Source organism: Lacerta agilis, chromosome 18, assembly GCF_009819535.1.
Source record: "Lacerta agilis isolate rLacAgi1 chromosome 18, rLacAgi1.pri, whole genome shotgun sequence".
NCBI lineage: Eukaryota > Metazoa > Chordata > Lepidosauria > Squamata > Lacertidae > Lacerta > Lacerta agilis.
In genome coordinates, this window is record NC_046329.1 from 11,603,673 (window position 1) to 11,623,450 (window position 19,778).

The 19,778-nt window shown below is 52.6% G+C and overlaps 1 protein-coding gene across 5 annotated transcripts in view; it reads right to left on the reverse strand.

The window, feature by feature from the left end:
* Positions 1 to 250: 250 nt before the first annotated feature.
* MYO9B (myosin IXB) overlaps positions 251 to 19,778 on the reverse strand; it is a 41,047-nt gene continuing 21,519 nt past the window's right edge. For 4 of the 5 annotated variants that reach the window (XM_033136486.1, XM_033136484.1, XM_033136485.1 and 1 more), the window contains 25 exons: positions 19,324 to 19,446; positions 18,309 to 18,389; positions 17,462 to 17,572; positions 17,001 to 17,123; positions 15,678 to 15,827; positions 15,033 to 15,199; positions 13,902 to 14,816; positions 13,262 to 13,319; positions 12,697 to 12,836; positions 11,510 to 11,664; positions 10,737 to 10,927; positions 10,372 to 10,470; positions 9,975 to 10,151; positions 8,860 to 8,901; positions 8,572 to 8,683; positions 7,145 to 7,218; positions 6,774 to 6,966; positions 5,367 to 5,495; positions 4,842 to 4,947; positions 4,234 to 4,365; positions 3,623 to 3,746; positions 2,621 to 2,668; positions 1,628 to 1,761; positions 1,253 to 1,392; positions 251 to 877 (listed from right to left, as the gene is read on the reverse strand). In XM_033136486.1, the coding sequence (XP_032992377.1) occupies positions 1,254 to 1,392; positions 1,628 to 1,761; positions 2,621 to 2,668; positions 3,623 to 3,746; positions 4,234 to 4,365; positions 4,842 to 4,947; positions 5,367 to 5,495; positions 6,774 to 6,966; positions 7,145 to 7,218; positions 8,572 to 8,683; positions 8,860 to 8,901; positions 9,975 to 10,151; positions 10,372 to 10,470; positions 10,737 to 10,927; positions 11,510 to 11,664; positions 12,697 to 12,836; positions 13,262 to 13,319; positions 13,902 to 14,816; positions 15,033 to 15,199; positions 15,678 to 15,827; positions 17,001 to 17,123; positions 17,462 to 17,572; positions 18,309 to 18,389; positions 19,324 to 19,446 (3,723 nt within the window). In that variant the 3' untranslated portion in view covers positions 251 to 877; position 1,253. The remainder of the gene's footprint in view (positions 878 to 1,252; positions 1,393 to 1,627; positions 1,762 to 2,620; positions 2,669 to 3,622; positions 3,747 to 4,233; positions 4,366 to 4,841; positions 4,948 to 5,366; positions 5,496 to 6,773; positions 6,967 to 7,144; positions 7,219 to 8,571; positions 8,684 to 8,859; positions 8,902 to 9,974; positions 10,152 to 10,371; positions 10,471 to 10,736; positions 10,928 to 11,509; positions 11,665 to 12,696; positions 12,837 to 13,261; positions 13,320 to 13,901; positions 14,817 to 15,032; positions 15,200 to 15,677; positions 15,828 to 17,000; positions 17,124 to 17,461; positions 17,573 to 18,308; positions 18,390 to 19,323; positions 19,447 to 19,778) is intronic. The other variant, XM_033136487.1, reaches the window with a different exon arrangement.

Consider the following 19,778-nt stretch of genomic DNA (forward strand, 5'->3'; position numbering starts at 1 on the left):
ACCCACCCACACATACAGAAACTGCTTAGGATTCAAGGTGAGTTCCAGCAGCAAAAACGCAAGCGGAATTTTAGGGGTGTGGAATTGGGGCCCCCCAGTGCGAGGAGTGAGGTCTGCAGTGAGCAGCACCCTGCTCTCTGCTCCTGCAGGGATGAAGGGGGGAGCCCACAAGCGCCCCCTCAACGGTGGCCAGCTCCCAGAGCTCAGCCCTGAGCCGGTCAGGGAGCCAAGAACGACTCTGACTCTTTTCTCCTCTCTCAAAAAAGTGCACGGTTTTAATATAAACAACGATGCGTCTCGTCTTCTTTTTGGTCTCTGTTCAAAGCGTTATTACAAAAAACCACACAAACCCAGCAGTTCTTGTAAACCACTTGGAAAGTCGATCAAGACAGGACGGCGGAAGGGGGGTCCGGTCGGAGTCTGTCAGGAGAGAGAGAAGGCGGGCAAGGCACCATGGCCTGGGGAGGAGGGAGAGAAGTGCTAAGGCCGTTTTCCCAGGCTGCTCGAAATCGCCAGCTCCTTTTCCGAGGACGGGACTCCTCCGGATGCAGAGGGCCAGGAGAACTTCCAGGCTTGCCAGAGACCTGCTGCTGACCTGGGCACAGAAGAGACTCTGGAGGGTGGAGGAGACGTCCGGCCAGACCCTCGGTCCTGGGGTCCAGGGCTGCGGAGAAGCGGCTGGAGCTTGGCAGTTCATGGCAGTGGCCTTTCCTGGAGGAGCAGCAGCAGCAGCAGAGGAGGCAGCTCCCGCCCAGAGGCAGAGGGGGCGGGGGACAGGCTTGCCCCGGTGGGGGGGGGGAGACCAGGGTGCTTGGCGATCCGGCCGCGTCTTTGGCAGGAGGAGGGAGGCACCGGGCGCAAGGGGGCTCACCCCTTCCTTCAAAGAGAATGGGGACACACAAGGGGCTGTGAGCAGCCGGCGCCAGCAAAGAAATATCTCAGAAACAAGGGGGACGGTGGCCCAGCGCGTTGCTGGAAGGGGATTTGGCGGTTTGGTGTCTCCGGGGGGCTGAGAACGCTCCCAGAGAGTGGCTGCCAGCCAGTGTGGACACCACTGAGCCATGGTGCACCAGAAGGCATGAGGACAAGAATTTTAAGGGGAGGCGGTCAGGGAACGTCCCTGGTCCAAACCCCAGGGGCACCGCCATGTTGGTGATGGGAAGGACTCCCCCTGCCTTCGGAAGTCTGCTGCCAGCACTGAGCCAGGTGGGCCGAGACCGAGGCAGGTTCCCGGGAAAGCAGGAGCGTGCACCTTAATACTGGCTGTCGGGGTCCGGGCGGCCCCCTCGCTCCTCCAGCAGGCTCTCTGTGCTGGCCGACGTCTCTGAGTCCAGGTTCTCCTCGTCGGAGCCCCTCTGGTCCAGCTCTGGCAAGCGGTAGGTGATGTCTTCCCTGTGCCGGAGAGAGAACGGAAGGGCCATGCTCACAACGCTCCCAGAGGGGAGGTGTTTGGGAGGAAAGGTAAGAAAGGGGCAGCATGGGAGATGCTCACAAAGCTCTGCGTGGCATGGAAAAGAGTTTCCCTCTCTCGTAATGCTAGATCTCACGGGACGCCCAGAGTGAAACTCCTCCTCTGCCTCCCAGCCAACCCCCCCCCCAGCTCCGCCCTTGGGGGCCTGCCACTCACTTCTCCTCCTTGATTGACTGGATCCTCTCGATCAACAGCTCTTTCTCTCGGTTGTCCGTCTCCTCTCCCTCCAGGATAGCACCCAGTTTCGGCGCAGTGCCATCGTCTGACCCAGCATCTGGGGGGCCTTTGCTCTGGAAGGGATGGGGGGGAGAGATAGCAAGGTCTGGCGTCTTTTCTGGGCCAGGAAGGAGGCAAAGGGTCCTTCAAAGCCCGTCCAACTGAAAAGCCGCCTCCAGGGTTGCAATGAGATACGAAGCAGCATGCTTTGGGTGGGCATTTTGACACTCGCCAACTTTTCCCAGGCGGCAAAACCAACCGGTGCAGTGCGGAAAGGGCACCAAGGAGGGAGGAGGAAGATTTGGGGGCAGTGCAGGTAAACGGGCCACTTTCGGGTCTACCTCACAGGGCTGTGGTGAAGGTAAACTGGGAGGAGAACCCCAAAGGTTTCAGTAGCCTCACAGCCTGCTCCAAGCTTCCTGGGTATCCAGGAATGTTTGTTTTTCCACACCATGAGTGTTTTTTTGGGGGGGACGGGACGGGACGCGACACAGCGTTAAAGGCTGCTTCTGCCCATGTGCAAAGAACCTTCTTCCCTTGCCACCAAGCAGACACAAGCCAGCCAGCGTATGCTACTTTAATTATAATAAAAGGCATACCAGTATATATATATATGACTATATATATATAAATCAAACATCAGGTGTTAGTGTGAAATCCTTTTTTTCAAAAAAAGAAAGAAAGAGTGGAGGTGACTTCCAAGGCAGCCCTGAGAAGACTTGCAGCAGTTCCTATTTTCTTTACAACCTCCCCACAAGCCACAATTTGGACACAACTCTTGTAACTGGGGAACTAGGAGATATGCGCAGCCACGCAGCATGCGGTGGAGTTTGGAAGGGTACAGGTTAAAAAACAAAACAGCTCTGAAAAGTCGCCTTTTCTGGCTTTGGGGGTCATGCTGTGTTGTCATGCACTGAGAGAGTGTCTACCTACCGGCGCTCCCTTGCGGGGAGAGGAAAACCCAAGTTTTACAGGCCATAGCTAGAAAAGGGGAGAAAGAGACGATGGCCACATTCACAAAAGTCAGAGGTGCACCCTTTCTTTCCTGACTCTCTTTGAATCAATTGCTAAACTGTTGGCGTGGTCTCGGCGGAGCCGCCTCACAATCTGCCTGCCTGCCGCAGCAACTGCAACGTGCAGGACAATTTCTAAATCTATTTTTGTGGCTCCTTTTGTTTCTTTCCCCACAGAATTCAAATTGCAACACGCGCACACAAAGATGTGATGTTGGGAATGAAGGAAGCATTTTTACTTCTTTTACTCCCAATGTTGTTGTTGTTGCAATCTGAATCCCAGAGAACTGAAACAGGAGCACAACAAATTACAAAAAGGGGGAATATAAACACAATGAAAAACTAGTCACGACGTTTAATGCAGTTGTACTGCAGAGCAGGGATCCCTGGCGGTGGGGAACACCTGCCCTAATCCAACCAATCCTTGTTGTATCCCAGTTACACTCAGAGTAAACCCACTGACATGAATGGAGCTAAGTTAGTCACATCCATTTGTTTTCATGGGTCTCTTCTATGGATGTCACACTAGTAGTGCTTTATCTTAATAAGCTTTCGGCAGGGTTTCCTTTTTCTTTTCTTGTGCAGATGGGGAGGCTGCAGTCCAACAACACGACAGCCTCTATGTTGCTGCTGCTGCCCTCAGGTCCTGCCTAGACGCTGCCCACGGGGAGGACAGGGTGCTGGGCCGGACGCTCCCCCTCTTTGTCCTGGCCCTCTGGATGCCCTGGGCTAGAGGGGCCCCCTTGGGCCTGACTCTGCTGCAGGGCTCTTTGGATGTTCTGAACTTCTGGTGGGCGCCAGCGGATGTGCCCACTCAAACCAGCGGCTCCTTTTTGGGACTGGCAGCGGCTCACAGTTCACAAGCCACTTCCCCACCCCACCGGGCAATCCACAGGCAGGCTTTGCTCAGGGAAGAGCTTACCGAGTTCTGCCGCAGCAAGGAGAGCCGTCGGAAGGCGATGCTCTCGGCAGCCTCCAGCTGGCAAATCTCATCCATCTTCACCTTGTACTTCCGCATCTGCTCCTTGATGATCATCTCCACGCAGCTGGGGGCAGAGCGGTCGGGAGAGGAGAGTGAGAGGGAGGGCGAGTGAGCGAGAGGGCAGTACCCGACTCGAGAGGCCTCTGGCCGTGTGGGCGGGAGAAGAAGAGGGGGTCTGTACATGGGAGGATGGGGCACATGCATGGGTGAGCTGGGCAGAGCAGACCCTGCAATCCCCGTGTGGGTGGGTGGTCACAGGCGAGGGGCACACAAGCCAACCTCCGTTTTCTTCCAGGAGGGACTGATCCAGGCTCTACAGCCTCACAGGAGGGAGGCAGCTGGGTTACAAAAAGGAAACCAGTTCCCAAAGCAGGAGCCATGTGTAGGGGAGGAGCGGGGCTGGGTCTCTATTCGTGGGGCAGCAGCTCATGAAAGGCATTGTGGGAGCAAAGGAGGTGAGAGGACCATCTGGGTCCCCTGCCAACCGTCTATGAGCGCTGCTCCACCTGCCCCGCTAATTCCAGGCCTGGGCTTCCCCTGGGCTCACTCACATGGTGGTTTTCGAGACGTCCTTCATGCTGGTGAGGGGGTCCGAGTTGTCCGGGCAGCGCAAGAGGCAAGGGGCAAAGACAATGGCCAGGGCGTTGGGAGACATGCGGTTGAAGTCCTCCACTAGGGCGACCCTGTGCCACACACAGAGAGAGAAATGACATATTGGAAGAGAGAGAGAGAGAGAGAGAGAGAGAGAGAGAAATGACACATTGGCGGTCCCTGTGGATGCTGTCAGCATCTTTTGCTGGCTCCAGCAGGAGGATAAGGCTGTCTTAAGAGGTCACTACTTTGCTCCTGCCTTGGGGAAACAGATCTCCCTCCTTGTCCTTCTCCCTCCCCTCCCTCTTTCCTCGTGTGCCTGGTCATTTGAGTTCTGCAAGCCTGGTGCTACGACTCCTCTCTCGTTTAGAAACCCACGGTTAGCAACTTTGGAAAAGGATTGTCCAAAAAGCAGGACAAACACAAAGTCAGTGACCTCTTAAGTTTCCTCTTGGGATTTCAACCACGCGTGCAAATCTTGTGGAGCTGAGGCTTCAAAGCTGCCTCTGTCTACACACGGGGTGTGTGTGTGTGTGTGGAGCATGTCGGGCATGTGCAAGGTCCTTACTTGACCAGGTGGAAGACCAGTCGCTCCAGAGTGTCGTGGTTGGCCTGTGGGAGCTGCTCCAGGACACTGTAGATGGTGCAGAGCTGCTCCTGTTTCCCCGGGAGCTCTGTGGGGAAAGGGGGAAGGTAAGAGCAGAGCATCGGGGCCCACGGGCAAGGGAGCCCCTCACCAGCTGCCGCCCACCCACAACAGGTGCTCAGAGCAGCAGAGCTGAAGATGGAGGTTCTGCCAATTGAAAAGGATGTTTAAACAGATCATTCTTAAAAAGAACCTGAAACCTTTTTGCTAGGAATAACGGGGACGGAAGTCTCAAAAAAGCTGACTTTTTATGTACGCTAGAACTTTATATGCACATAAATAGAAAGAAGAAGGAATGGCTTATGAAACGGAGGGACTCTGCTGAAATTAATGACATAATGACAAAGTATTGAAGGAGGCGCCATTGGGGATGGAGCCCAGGGCTTTGGGCATTGTGAGGGGTGTTTTCTCCCACACAGACTCACAGCCCAGCCCTCGGAAACTCACCCACGGCCCGCAGGAAATCATGGTACTGGGCAAAGGTCATGAGGGGGTCGGGAAGCTCCCTCAGCCACTGCTTGAAGATCCCAGTGATAGTATGGATGGGGTAATTCTCCAGCCGCACCGAGTTTGGGTCTGAGGAGGAGGAGAAAGAAATAAAAGGAGGAGGGAAGGTGGGAAGTATTAGAAAAGAACTGTACCCAAATGACTCTGTCCCTTCCCCAAGAACAGCCGAAGATGCTCTGTTGCCTTAAGGTGGAGGAGGGAGAGAGGCCCTTCCCCAGAGTCTGTGGAACCCCCTGCCACAAGGCCAGGACATCTCCTTTCCTGGGACCCCTCACTGTTTGAAAACTTACCTGTGTCTAACAAAGCATTAAAGCTTTGAAGCAGGGTGGGGGACTCTCTCAAGCCTGAGGGTTCAGATGTGTGTGTCTCCCCCCAGAAGCCTCTCTATCTGACCCATAGGACTCTCCCCATGGCCACCCTCCTTCATTTTGCTGGGCTGCAGGTGTGTCCTTGAGCTCCGAGTCCCTTCCTTGCCCTGACTGACGGAGGATAAAGCACCTGATCTGCCTCTGGCCGTGTCAAACAGTTCAGACCCTGTAATAAATGGCAGCAGCTGTTTTTGGGTGATCTGGAACGAGCTGAGGGTCTGCAGCAGGGCCCCTGTCAGGCTTCAGGGAATTGGCTTCCTCCCCCCCGTGGCAAAAGATAAGCAGAACAAAGGAAAAGGAGTCTTCTTACCAGTTGGAAACTATAATAATCACAAAGAACCCATCTCCCAGAATGGCGGTGCTCCCATTTAAAGATGCCACCCCCTTCTGTCCCTATTAATCCACGTCACTTCTACATCTTGTGATCTGACTTCGTACCCACTGCTTTCTGTTCTGCCACTTTCTGAGCTCCCCGTGACTTTGGAGAAGGGGGGAGGGTGAATGCTGTCCAGAGACTGAATCTGTTAACCCTCCCTGCCCCCAGTGTTTCTTCTCCTAGCTGTTCCCCATGCAGTATTTCCCAGCTTCTGCCTTCTGAACTAAGTCCCTCTGCAAACCACTGCCCCAAATCTATACAGTGGTACCTTGGTTTAAGAGCAGCTTAGTTTATGAACAACTTGGATTAAGAATGCTGCAAACCTTGGAAGTAGGTGTTTTGGTTTGTGAACTTTGCCTAGGAAGCAGAACATTTGTAAATTGAGTCCCCTGCTGCTATGGGAAAGCACACATTGGTTTAAGAACGGACTTCCAGAACGGATTAAATTCGTAAACCAAGGTACCACTGTACTGTCCTCCTGCTCCTGGGAAGATTCAGGATCCGGATCCAGAGCAGGGGGAGGCTCCCACCGTTCCTCCTCAGCACAGTCCCTGACAGCCCCCTGGGAAAGCAGTCCCCTGCCCCCCCCCCGCTGTTGCTTACCCGCCTGGAGGGCCTGCCGCAGCTCCCGCATGCGGTTGGCTGAGCCCGACTTCCGGTAGATGCCTTCCGTGTAGAGGCCGTGCATCTCCACGTACTCCAGCAACTTCTCCATGACGACGGGGACAGAGTTCTTTTCGCTCGTCAGGGCGCCGACACCCACCCCAAAGTGGCGGGGCTCCAGGTCATGGTCACCCTGTGAACAGGAGAGGAGGCAGAGCGTGAGAGAGAGAGAGAGACAGACAGAGAAACTCTAAACTAGGCTCCCTTCAAGCGTTTTGGACTGCAACAAGACTATGCCACATGTGGCTGATGGGAGATGTAGCCCACAACACCTGAGAGGCCTGGGCAGGGGGAGAGTGTGTGTCGCCCACCTTCTTTGCAGCCGAGGACATGCATCCGCTCTGAATCTTGCAGAGGCACTTCTTGTGGCAAGTCAGCTTGCAGACTAGAGGAGAGAAACGGTGTAGCGTTGGTATGTGACACCCAGTAAAATTGCAAAAATGTACAGAACCAGCTCAAATGTGTGCTGGACATGTAAAAGGAAAGAGGGTACTTTTTATCATATGCGGCGGTCATGTGGGGTGGTAAAAAGCTTTCTAGGAAATTAACAAATTCTCCCCCCTATTTTCTTAAATAGGAGTCCCTAAAAATAGGGGGCGTCATACACGGAAAAATACGGTATATCTAATGAGTTGGGGGAAATGTTTAAGATAACTTTTGTAAAAAAAAAACATTTGCTTTTTTGTTAGGCATTATAGGTACAGAACTACCAAAATAAAATAAAAGACTGTTTATGTATCCAAGGACAGCAGCAAGGATGCTCTTAGCCCAGAGATGGAAAGAAGAAAAAGTACCGACCAGAGAAGAGTGGCAGACCAAGATGATGGAATATGCCGAAATGGCAAGACTGATGGGAAAGATCAGAAACCAGGGAGACATACGAGTATCCTTAAAAGACTGAAATAACTTCCAAATGTATTTGAGAGACCAATGTAAACAGTTGAAATCGTTGGCAGGAATACAGTGACACTTGTAAAGTAACACGAATTTTGGACACTATGATTATATAATAGATTACAGTAAAGGATGCAGGAATAAAATTTAGAAATGGAACCCATGGAGGGAAGCAAGGAAGTCTGAAGGTTTGAAAGAATCCTTTTTTAAAAATGTGGAAAATGTGTATATATATATATATATATATATATATATATATATATATATATATGGAAATGGACAGGAAAGGTCTGTTGATGCCTCCTTCTCATCATTGCTGAGCGAGTTTGAGTCCCTTTGCGCAGCAAGTGGCTAACTATTAGGGACTGGCTGGTCGACCCAGGAGAGCGGAGACTGGGAACTGGGGAGTTGGCACTGGGAGAAGGCAGGGGTTGGAGACTTGACTTGGGAGAAGGGATCAGTGATCTGGGGGAGCCTGTAACTGCCGGGAGGCAAGAGTCAGAGGCCGGAGAAGCTGTCAGACTGAGGAACAGCTGCAGGAGGAGGGAGGGAGGGAGGGGTCCGGCTGGGGCAGAGCCATGGGCTTCCAAATGTCCTCCTCCTCCGGCCCCCACCTGAACCAGGTGAGAATGGAAGAGGGAGGAGCAGAAGCAGGTTATATGCGGGGAGAGTCTGTACTTGCTTGGGCACAGCTTGGGCGCAGAAGATACATAAGCTGAGGTCAGGGTCAGGTCCCGCCTCATTGGAGCAGCTGGACCGATGCCGTTCCTTAACTTGCAAGAGGGAGGGTGGCGGGTGGCAGTGGCAAAGACGTGAGCCCCTCCCTCTGCCCCCCCCCACTTACTGCGGCAGAGACAGGCCTTCTCCATGGGCCAGATGTAGGAGCAGCACTGCTCACACGACTGCAGGATGTTCACCTGGTAGCTCCCAAACATGTGTCCGTTCAGCTCTTCGATCTGCAAGCGGGACAGGCAAAGAGAAGGGACGTTACGGCTCCGCCGCTTCTCTCCAGAGGGAACAGCGCTCTTAACATGCTTAGGAGCATGGGGACTCAGGGAGCTAGGCCCTTATTCCCACTTAAGCCACACCACCAGGGTCGCCCGAATCTGAGGACTGATGGGATGCCACTTACCACGCGCTCCTGTTTCCGCTTCTTCTTCTGAGCCTTACTCTGCTGCTGGGGAGGAGGGGTGTGGTGTTCATGCTGGATAAATAAGGAATAAATAAATTGCCTAAGAACATTGTGGAAGTCGAGCTGGACATTCCGAGACCAATATTGGTTGTGTTTGAGTGCAAAGCTCCTTTCTGGTTCTGGTGGCAAAATATGATTTTCATATTTATCCTACATGACCTGAATCTGGCTGCATTAATTGGCTGTGTCTTAAAACTCCATTGCTGGCTAGCAACAGAGTCACGTCTCCTTTCCCAATTTGGTTGCTGTTTAGTTCACAAGAGCATGGCAAAAGGATGTGTTCTTTGATAATCCCTGAGAACCCCAGAACATATGTTTCCTTTGATGTTAGTTCCTGGAGGTCTGAGCAAATGTCATAATGGCAGGGATCTGCCAAGAAGATTTCTCTCTTATCTGCATCCTGTTTCTTTCTTCTACCTGATCTTGGAATGCTAATTATCTGTAGCCTAGGAAGTAGGGTTAGATCAAACCAGTTCTGCTAAGTTCAAAGGTTCTTTGTTCTCCTCATGGCCACATGGCCTGTGGGGGGAGTTGCTCTGGACATTGTGATTGGCTGATTTGAATCTTGGAAGGCGGGGTTTTTGTCAATAAAAAGTACCTGTATGAGGGCTGCCAGGAAGCTCTCTCTCTGGCTCATCTGTCCTTCATACAGGTCGTTTGCTGGTTCAAGCTACCTTGTCTTTTCTCTATTCTTTTAAGTAACGTGCCGTGGTAATTCAACTAGAAACACCACAGAGGGGGAAGAATGAGAAGGAAAAAATATCATCCCCCCATCTCTATTCTCTTCCCATCATCCTCAGTGTCTGCACGGCTAGCGGTGAGGGATGATGGGAGTTGCAGCTCCCAACCCTTTTACCCTGCCAAGAGTCAAAACTGGCTGAGGGGGCCTATAAAAACAGCACCAACAGGAGGAAGGGGGGGGGGTCTCCTCTGTGGCAGAGGGAGGATTTTCTGGGCACAGTCTCCCTCCCTAAGCGATCCATATGATCCACACCCACAAAACTCTCCTGGGAAGTCCGGCCAGCCCCACGAGGGAAGTAAGAGCCGCCACAGACCTTGGATGGCCCCAGGTCTTCCTTCTTGGCGTAGCTGCGAGCGAACTCATCGAGGAGGGACTGGAAGAGGTTGAGGACCAGCTTGACCTCCTTCTCCTCCCTCTGCTTCGCCATGTTGACCAAGAGCAGCTGGTAGTTCTCCATCAAGTCTTGGTAGCCGACGTGGATCTGCCCGTTCTGTGGAAGAAGAAGCCGCGCTTACAAGTTCGTTCATTTAACAATGCTCTGCGTGTTGCCTGATCCGACAACAGCAGCCACCTCTGCCACACAGGGCTCTGGGTTAGGGGGCTTCTCCTCTGATTTTCTGGGGAAGCGCTTCTATTTTTAACAGCTTGAGAGTCTGGAAAGGTGGGAGCAGGACATTAGACATGAAGTCCCCGCTTCATGCGCTACTTACAGGGGTGGAGTACATTGTCTTTATGTTGCCACGGAACTTCTCGGTGGCTTCGAAAAACAAGCACTCGATGGCGGACTTTTGCGAATGGAGATCGTTTATCTGGAGGGTGCGGGGGAAGCAAAGACATGGATTTAATCGCCAATACTCTGAAGAGGAAGGTGCATTCTGTAATCTCTATAAAAGCTGAATTTATCTGTTTGTGCTCTATCTGGTTAAGTCGCTTTGATCCCTCTGTTTAATGAAGCAACCATCTCAGGCATCTGGACAGCTTTTTAAGATGATGAACTGAAATCCGGGGGGGGGGGGGGGAGGGACTGACTTCTTGTGGCTGGGCTGCACCATTTATCCCGGCTCTGCCCTCTCACCTTGTTCAGAAGAAATTCGTCCAAGTACTTCAGCTCATTGGCGTTGGTGATATCCCTCAGGAACGGTGCACGCCACTTCTCGGGCGCCGTCTTCCCCTTCCTGATCTTAAGGGTGCGGCTTCTCTTTGCCTTGCCCCCTTCTTTGGCTTGGCACTCCTCCCCAGGGGGGTGGTCCGGAGGCCTGGAAGGAGCTGCGGGGGACAAACGCAGAGGGCAGGGCTGGAGGCGGCTCTTCTCTGCCAGCCCATGAGCCCCCCTCAGCTAGAAACCCCTCAGAGAAGACGCACAAGCCTTCAGCGTATGTCGGGGAGGGGAAAACGCTTGTCAGTTTGAGGGCCACATTCTCTCCTGGGCAAGCTGCTGAGGGCCGCCTGCGGGTGGGCAAGGCAGAGGTAGGCAGAGCAAAGAATGTGAATTGTATGTTTTGTACAGGAGCCAAGTTTCTGCATCCACCCACCCCTCTCCGTATTCTCCATCCAGGCAAGCAAAGAAGCATGGGCAGAGTTCAAGGGGCCCTTTCCATCCAGGCACAAAACAAGATAAACAAAAATTATATTAAGTAGGGGGAAAACCACCCAAGGAGGTCAGTGGGGAGTGTTTCAGAGGCCAGACAGAGACCTGGAAGCTGAAATCCAACTCCCGGGCAAAGATGTTAAAAGAATGAGGAAAGCTTCTAGCCGAAGATGCTTGCGAGACCTGGAGGTCAACCACCCAGGAAAGGCTACCTTCCTCCCTTTTGCCTGCCTCTCTCTCTCCTCACCCACAAGCCTCACCTTCTGCCGCCCTCTGCGCTGGCCCCTCCATGGGTAGCACGCAGGCCAGGAGCTGGAAGCTCTCACCCTCATCCGACACGTTGGGACTCTCCTTGAGGTTCTTCCTCTCTGGCTTCGGCCCAAACAATTTCCACAGGGGGCTCTTGAAGGCAGACCTGATGAGGAAAAGGAGGCTTTGAGGAGGAGGAAGCTGGCAGGATGAAATGGCCTGCCAGCGAGAAGGAGCTGCTGCTGTTCGGTATTTTATTTCCAGCATGAAACAGCAACCCCCCTTTCCCTCCAAGCTGCTCAAAGCGGCTCGCATGATTCTCCACATTTCTGCCCCGGCAGCAACCCTGTAAGGTAGGCTAGGTGAGAAGATCGCAACTGACCGCCCCCCCCAGTCACACCCAGGGAGCCTCATGACTGAGTGGGGATTCGAACTCGGGTCTCTCTCACATCCCAGCCCAACACTCAGATCTAGCGGTTCCCAAAGTGGGCACCACTGCTCCTGGGGGTGGGGTGGGATTGCCAGGGGGGGCAGTTAAGCAGCAAGGGGGCGCAGGAGGTGCAAACGACTATCACAGCATCAAGTTTGTTCATTTTGTTGAATTAAACTATAGTTTTAACTGAATAAGTGAATGACTTTTAGAAGACATCTGAAGGCAGCCCTGTTTAGGGAAGCTTTTAATATTTAATGAATTATTATATTTTAATCTTTTGTTGGAAGCAGCCCAGAGTGGCTGGGGAAACCCAGCCAGGTGGGCAGGGGATAAATAATGAGAAATCATCATCATACACCTGGCTTTCAATCCGGGTGAACTACAACACCCATCACCTGTGGCTAAACTAGGTGGGGCTAATAGGAACCGGCTTGGGGGGGGGACCCAAGGCGGAAGAACACTTCCCCCCACCACCACAATGGCTCTCAGGATCAGGGGTGACTCTGTCCCAAACTTGGGGATGCCTGGCTGGGCCATCAGAAAACAAGGGCTGAGACCCTAAGAGGTGAAGGAGGAGGGGCTTTGCCAACCATGAATTTTGCACCAGAGCAGCTCCCTTTGTAGAACAACCGCTAAGTTGTTAGAGTGGGTCTGGGATACTAGGACAGCACCGGGGCGGGGGTGGGGGGGCTCTCCATCGCCAATGTCTACGCTGAAAGAGCCCTGCCGGTTTTCTGCCTGGACAAGTAGAGCATGAGCACATACCTGCCGTCCACCTGCTGGCCGGAGGTGGCTGTGGGGCTGGCTGCGTCCAGGACAGAAGGAGGAAGCAGCTCCTGGGCCTGCCTCGGTGGTGTGAGAGGCTTCTTGTCGTTCCAGTCACCTTCCGGCACATTCTGAGGTTGCTGTGCAAGATGGAGAGAAGCAAACTGCCCATGAGAAAGGAAGAAGACTCTAGCAGCAGCAGCAGCTGGATCCAACCCGAAGGGGCCCGGCGTCTAGTCCTTTCAAGGGCTGACCAGATGCCCCCTTCAGGAAACACACAAGCAGGACTGGAGCCCCACAGCAGCAATTCTCCTCACTTGTGATTCCTAGCAAGCTGGTTTGATGCAGGAATAACACACTGGGGCTGTACCAACCCAATCCTACTCAGGCTAGAAGCCCTGAAATTAACACGCACAAGCAACTTTCGCCTGTTAGTTCCAGTGAGTCTTCTCTGCGTAGAACTCATCCGGATGCAACACGTAGGACCCTCTGCCACTCTTTGCTCAAACTGGTGGTGGGCAGAATTCTGTAACTGCACCCCCACCAAACAAACCACTGCCCTTACCTGGATGGGGACAGCGAGCCTGGGAATGTCATCCAAGGAAGACGCTGTCTCCTTTTTCCTGCAAAGAGGGAGAAAGAGGCGTTTCAAAATGGAACCACCCATTCCAGGGATTGGGAACCCTGCTTTTGAAAGGGGGCCCCTTGGAGGCCAAGAACATGCACGATTTCAATCTGGACGGACAAACCATCAGCACAAAGCTAGCCCTCTTTGGCCACTGCCGTTTGGCTTTGATAGTGTATCGTCTGCCTATAAAATAATGCAGAACTGGGCTGCTGCATTTTTAGGGGTTGGGGGGAAAGTTGCTTCCCTCTGGTCCTTTCAACACCCCTCCAAACGTGGAGGCTGCAGCCAGAAAATTGAAAGGCAGGATAGAAATCAAGCAAGTACAGGAACAGACACACAGTCCTGCATTATAGCCCTTTCTCTGATCCTTCCCAGTATCTCATCCTGACAACAAGTTCCTTGAAGCCGGGAGACCCTACAAAAGCTCCCCTAGCTAGAAGCTACTACGTCTCTATGGCCATAGTTATACCATGCACTTAAAGCGCTGCGATGCCACTTCCTGGCTTCCCCCAAAGAATCATCCTGGTGGATTCAGCACTCCTTCCACCCCCTGGAAGCCGGGTGGCGCAGGGCTCACCTGAGCTGCGGGGAGGGAGACCGGGCCGGCTGCCCCCTCTCGTCCAAGGACTGGCTCAGCCCGTCGCTCTGCCTGCCTCCGGCCAGCCGCCTCTTCCCCTTCCACCTCTCCCGCTTGTCCCGCAGCTTCCCAGGGTCATCCTGGTACCGCTGGATGTGGAAGGAAGGGGGGCTGTCCAGCTCCTTCTGAGATGCCCGTCGGCCTTTGTCCGCCGGGCTCCGGAAGCTCCAGCTGCTGGCCAGGCCACCAGGGAGGCCGAGGGCCAGATCCGTGGGCCTCTCGGGGTACGTGAAGCTCTGGCTGACGCGGATTTTGGGGCTGTCCTGCCTCCCCAGCCCATTTGAGTCCTCTTTCACCAAAGTCCTGTCCTCTTGCTTCGGTGTAGGGGCCGGAATGCCACCGTCCAAAGGAAGCCGGTCCTCCTTGCTGCCTTCAGCCCTCTCTCCTGGCATGCTGCCGGGGGGGTGCGGTTGAGGGGAGACGCCCGCCTCCTGCTCCCCTTCTGTTCTGGGCCGCTCAGGCATGTAGCCCCCTTCTCTCCTCAATGGGCTGCTTCCCCCACTGCTGCGGGGGTCGTCCAAGGAGAAGCCAACATGTTTGCTCTGCAGCTTGTTGTGCTCCAGGCCCCTCTGCCGGCGGAACGCCCGCTTTTCCCGACTGCTGGTGGCTGCACCCTTTTGGGAGCGTGGAGGGGACTGGTCCCTGCCGTCGCCGCTGCTCCCGGCTCCTTCCTCGTCCTCTGCCTCACCTGTCTCATCCAGGGACGCCTCCGTGGGCTCTGCTGGAGCCTGGCTTGAAACATGCTCCTCTGGCTGGTGTAGCCCGTTCACCTGCTCCTGCTGCCGCTGCTGCTCCGCAAGAGCCTGCACAACTGCTTCTTCCTCTCGCTTTTTGTCGGCGACCATTTGATGAAATCTAAATTGCAAGGTGTGTGTGTGTGTGGGGGGGGAATCAACAATTGGTTTAATGGGGGACGGTAAGAGTAAATGAAGCAAGACACCGCACAGGGCCTTGTAAATGAGCGCAAAGGCTGAACAACGCAGGCCCTGGCGGACTTTTGGTCTGATCTAGCCGGGCTACAGTTTCCCCTCCTGGGCTCAAAATGCGCAAAGAGCGCCATGCCCCCCTCACCTCTTGCGCTGCAGGTGTCCTCGGACCAGAGCCTGAACAAGGCAAATCCTCGCCTTCTCCCGTCCATAAGACTTCCGCTCCCGGTACCCGCGCCACGCCGACTGAATGTAGAGGGCTGCGTTCTCCCTCTCCAGTGCCCTCCGGACACGGTAGGAACGCCAGCAAGCCTGGGGGCCCCAGGAAGGACAGGTGAGAAGCTGTGCATCTTTGCTTCTCACATTGTACTGAGCTGTTTTTACTGGCTAGAGTTTATAAATTATTTACTGTAATTGTTAAGAGTGAATCTATTATTTGCTGATATTTAATTTTACTGTGTACTGTAATGACCACTGTAATGAAATGAAATGGCTGGGGAAACCCAACCAGATGGGTGGGGTGTAAATAATAAAATTGTTGAAAATATTATTATTATTATTATTATTATTATTATTATTATTATTATTAGCAAGTAGGGGCAGATGGACCACCTGGCTTCCGGTCCTCAGAAATTCCACGTGGTGTGGACTGAGTCTCTCCCATCTGCACATAAATCTGCTGCCAGTCAGTGCAGGAAATCCCTAGTAAGACAGAACGACGGGCCGGACTCTGCGTAAGGGCGTTTCTTGTGTTTCTGTGAGGTGGGGAGAGGAAGGACGACCCTCCTACCTGCAAGGTAACGGCTGCCTGGTGAGCCCGCAAGAAGCGCTTCCTCTCCAGCACCATCCGCAGCCAGCTCTGGAGGACTATGATCTTGCGGATGACTTCCTTGTGGAGGGTGTCCTGCAGCACCTGCCGCACGGCCTCCTTCATGAACACCTGCGGGAGGGAGGGAGATGCCAGCCGTAGTCACTTGAGGAAAGGGACCAAGACTGGCCCCTTGTGCTGCTCAGGAGCGACTGCGGCTCTCAAGCCATGCTTTCCATGCAATGCCCATTAATTTATTTTGTAAAACCTATATACACAGCTCGACTGTAAAAACAAATAAAACCTCAAAGCAGTTTAAAGCAATAAAATTAACAACAGTTAAAAGACTTTTGAAAAGTTAACAACAGACTAAAAGCTGATTAAAACACACCAGCTTTCTAAACATCAAGGTAGGCTTGTCTGAACAAAAATGCACTTAGTAGGTGCCTGCTATCAATGGGCAAAGAGCTCCAAAGTGAAGGTGCACCTGTAGCACGCTGGGGTTTGCTATGCTTTTATACTTTCTAAAAGTTTAGTGTTGTGTTTTGGTTTAAATGATGTTGTTTCATGTTGTATACGACTTGTATACATCTATATCCAGGGCTTTTCTCTAGTAAAAGAGGCAGTGGGACTGAGCAGCCCAAGTTGATGAGCCTAAAGAGCTGCCAGAACACACCTGAAAGGTGCCAGAAATCCAGTGGGTTTCAGCTGAAAAAAGCACTGTGTATATCGAAGAATATAGGTGGATGTAAGAATGGCTGATAAAGATGATGGACTAGGCCGAAATGGCGAAATCGGAGATCAATTTAATAAAGAATGGGGAAATTTTATAAGCTGCTTGAAAGAACACTGTAAGCAATTAAAAACATTGGCAGGATTGTAAAAAAACAACACTTGCCATGAAGTGAGAATCATGGTTACCACTGAGTTTTAAGAAAATTTGGAGAATAAGATACAATGCAGTTTGAAAAGAATATTTAGGGAAACCATGGAGGGGTGGAGGGAAGTCTTGAGATTCTGAGAATCGTATTTGTAAAATGATTATGATCTAAGGATGATGACCATTGCTAAAAATGAAAACGAATAAAAATGTAAAAGAAAGAAAGAATATAGGTGCATGTGTGTTAAGTGATTAATACAAGTTTTAAAAATAAATAAATCAACTCCCAGGAAGAGGGGTTTTTTTGCGCTCAAAACCCCCCTCATGGCTTGATCTCCACACACAAGGATTGTTAAGAAGAGGCTTTGCGGCTGCTGGAGGGAGATTTGGTTGGCTCAGAAGCAACAAGCACCACAAGGACAGACCTTGGTCTTTCCGATTTGATAGCTGCCGGCGCCCAGCTGCAGCTTGGTCAACAAGGCCGAGATCTCCTCCTTAGAGGCTTTGGCACTCTTGGGTAGCAGGACTTGGAACTGGTCGACGAAATCCTGGGGAGGCAGCGACAAGAAGCAAACAACTTAGCAAATATCTCCCGTTTCTGAAAAGGACAAGGTGGCAGGCGTAATTGTCTCTGTGCCCAAGACCCTGGAAAGATGCCGCTGGTCAGAGCAAATAAAAGTAGGGCTGTGTAAAATAATTAAAGTAGGGTGGTCATATTTCAAAAAGTGAAATCTTTCAATGCCCCAATGAATTGCAGAGGGGGGCACGCTTTTGCCCCAGACCAAGCCAGGAATAAACCCAGCCAGGATCTCTGAAGGATGCTGAAGCAAGGGGGTCTTCTTCCCTGGCATGAGGGCAAGGGAGAGACCTGCCTGCTCCACGGTACCTGAAAGCTGAACTTGGCACTGTAGCCCGACTGGCGGATTCTCACGGTTTCCAGCATCCCTGTGTACCTGAGCTGCTGGAGCACGAGGCGCTCGTCGAAAAGGAGCTCCCTCTGGAACAGAAAGCAGGAGAGGGTCAAGCAGAGGTGCCTGCACTGACCTCCCCTCCCCGACTCCCCCATCCACCCCAAGGAGCCACTAGAACCAGCACTCTCTGGATCCTGCACACTGGCAGAGCTCAAGTCCGTGCCTGGCAAATGGAAGGAGCAGGATTCGACCGGTCAGGGCTGCAACTAATCAGCCCATCGTGCTAACTCAAGATTAGCCCATGTGGTGCCCTAAGAATGAGGTTGGACTACAGCTCCCATCACCCATGACTGTCGGGTCGCCTTGGCCTTGGCTGCTGGAGACTGAAGCCCACAAGCACCGGGGCACAGATGGTCCTCATCCCTGATCTGAGAAGAGGCGCTCCCTGCTCTCAGGAGGGGACCTCCCACGCAGAGAGGCATTCCTCCGTCTCTTGTGCACCACGGGGAACACTACTTCTTATGTTAGCAGTGGAGAATACCTGTGGCCTTTCAGATGCTGCTGGGCTCCAGATTCCCATCACTGCCATCCCCGCCCCTCCTGGGAGCCCAGCGGCATCTACGTCGGCTGCTCCTGTGCCAAAGAAGCTGCAGGGGCATCACTGCAGGCTGACTTCCCGAGAGGCAGACACCCTTGCAAAGCAAAAGGAACTCCACTCAAAAAGCAAGTTTAAGCACAAGGTAGGAAGAGGGCAGGAGATCTGGGGTGTGGGTGTCCCCCTCCTCCAGCATAATGCAACACCCTCCCATGAGAAGGCCCTACCTTTTCGGAGTTGGAGCGGATGCAGCGAATGAAGAAGGGCTCGGCTTTGCTCAGGGTCTCCAGGAGCTTGTTGAGAGATGTCTGCAACGAGTCACAGGTGCGAGAGAGGAGTCAAGCGCTGCCCCTTGAGAGAGCTGGTCTGGAAGCGGGGGCGGGGGGGAGGCCAACCTAACTGCTTTGGGTGGGCTGCATGCATACAAGTGGTTAGAGTGTTGGACCAGAGCCTGGGAGAGACCAAGGTTCGAATCCCCCCACTGGGCCATGAAGCGCTCGCTGGGTGTGACCTCGGGGACCAGTCCTTGCCTCTCAAGCCTAACCTACTGTGCAAGGTTGTCGTGAAGATTAAATGAGCGGAGGAGGGGGAATCATATACACCCCTTTGAGCTCCCTGGAGAAGAAGGCGGAACACGAATACAACCAAATAACTAATAAATAATAGAATAAATCAACGTTTCTCAAATTTGGTTCTCCCCAGCTGCTGCTGGACTACAATTCGCACCATCGCTAGCTAGCAGGACCAGCGGTCAGGGATGAAGTTTAAGTGGTGGGGAAGTTGTGTGTCTCCATTTCTCAATTTGATCCTTTTACATGGTTTTGTATGTATTGTGGTTATTTTATGCAGTTATTCTTATTGATCACACTTTGGTAGTTATTTATTGTAATTGTTAAGAATGAATTTCTGTGTAAGTATTCTTTGCTGACGCTTTTAGTTTTATTGTGTGCTATTATAGATTATTGAATATTACTTTAAAGTTATGTTTTATTATGACTTTTTGCATTGGATCAGATTATTGTAAGGTGTGTGTTCTTTGTTGCCTATTTATGTTGCCGCAAACCACCTTGCATTGGGTAATGCAGAAAGGCCGTATACAAATTAAAAGTGAAATGAAGGGATGATGGGAGTTGTAGAACAACAGTTTAAATCACAGCTGGCCGGAATCTCAAGGATCTTTGTGTCTCGGTTAGTGGAAGGTCCCTGCAGTGGTTCCTTCGGACGCGAGGGGCGCCTGCTCACCTGGAACTGAGCGCTGATGCTGGGCGGCTTCTTCTTCTTATGCAGGTGCAGGAGGGACTTGGTGGTCCGGTCGTGCAACGTCATGCTCACAATGAGCTTCAGGGACTTGGAGTCCAGCAGGTTCTGCAGCCAAAGGGGACACAGCTAGAGAGTCACACCCTCCACGGAGCGTGCCACAATCCCTCTGCAACAGCAGGTTGCAGCAGCGGCTGGCGTTGAGCACGAGGGGTTCAATTTGCACTTCCACTAACATCGTGCAGGTGTGTGTGTGTGTTTTGGACAACAGCCAAGCACCGGTGTGCTCTGGCAATGGACCTCGGCGCCCCTGATTCCCCACGTATTTTCAGCCTCTTCCTAAGGACTGGAAACTTTGCATTTTGTTCCAAGTGAAGACTGAGATGCCTCAAGTGCCTGATCTCTACTCAGCAGGCCTTGGAGAGTTAGTGCCATGTAGC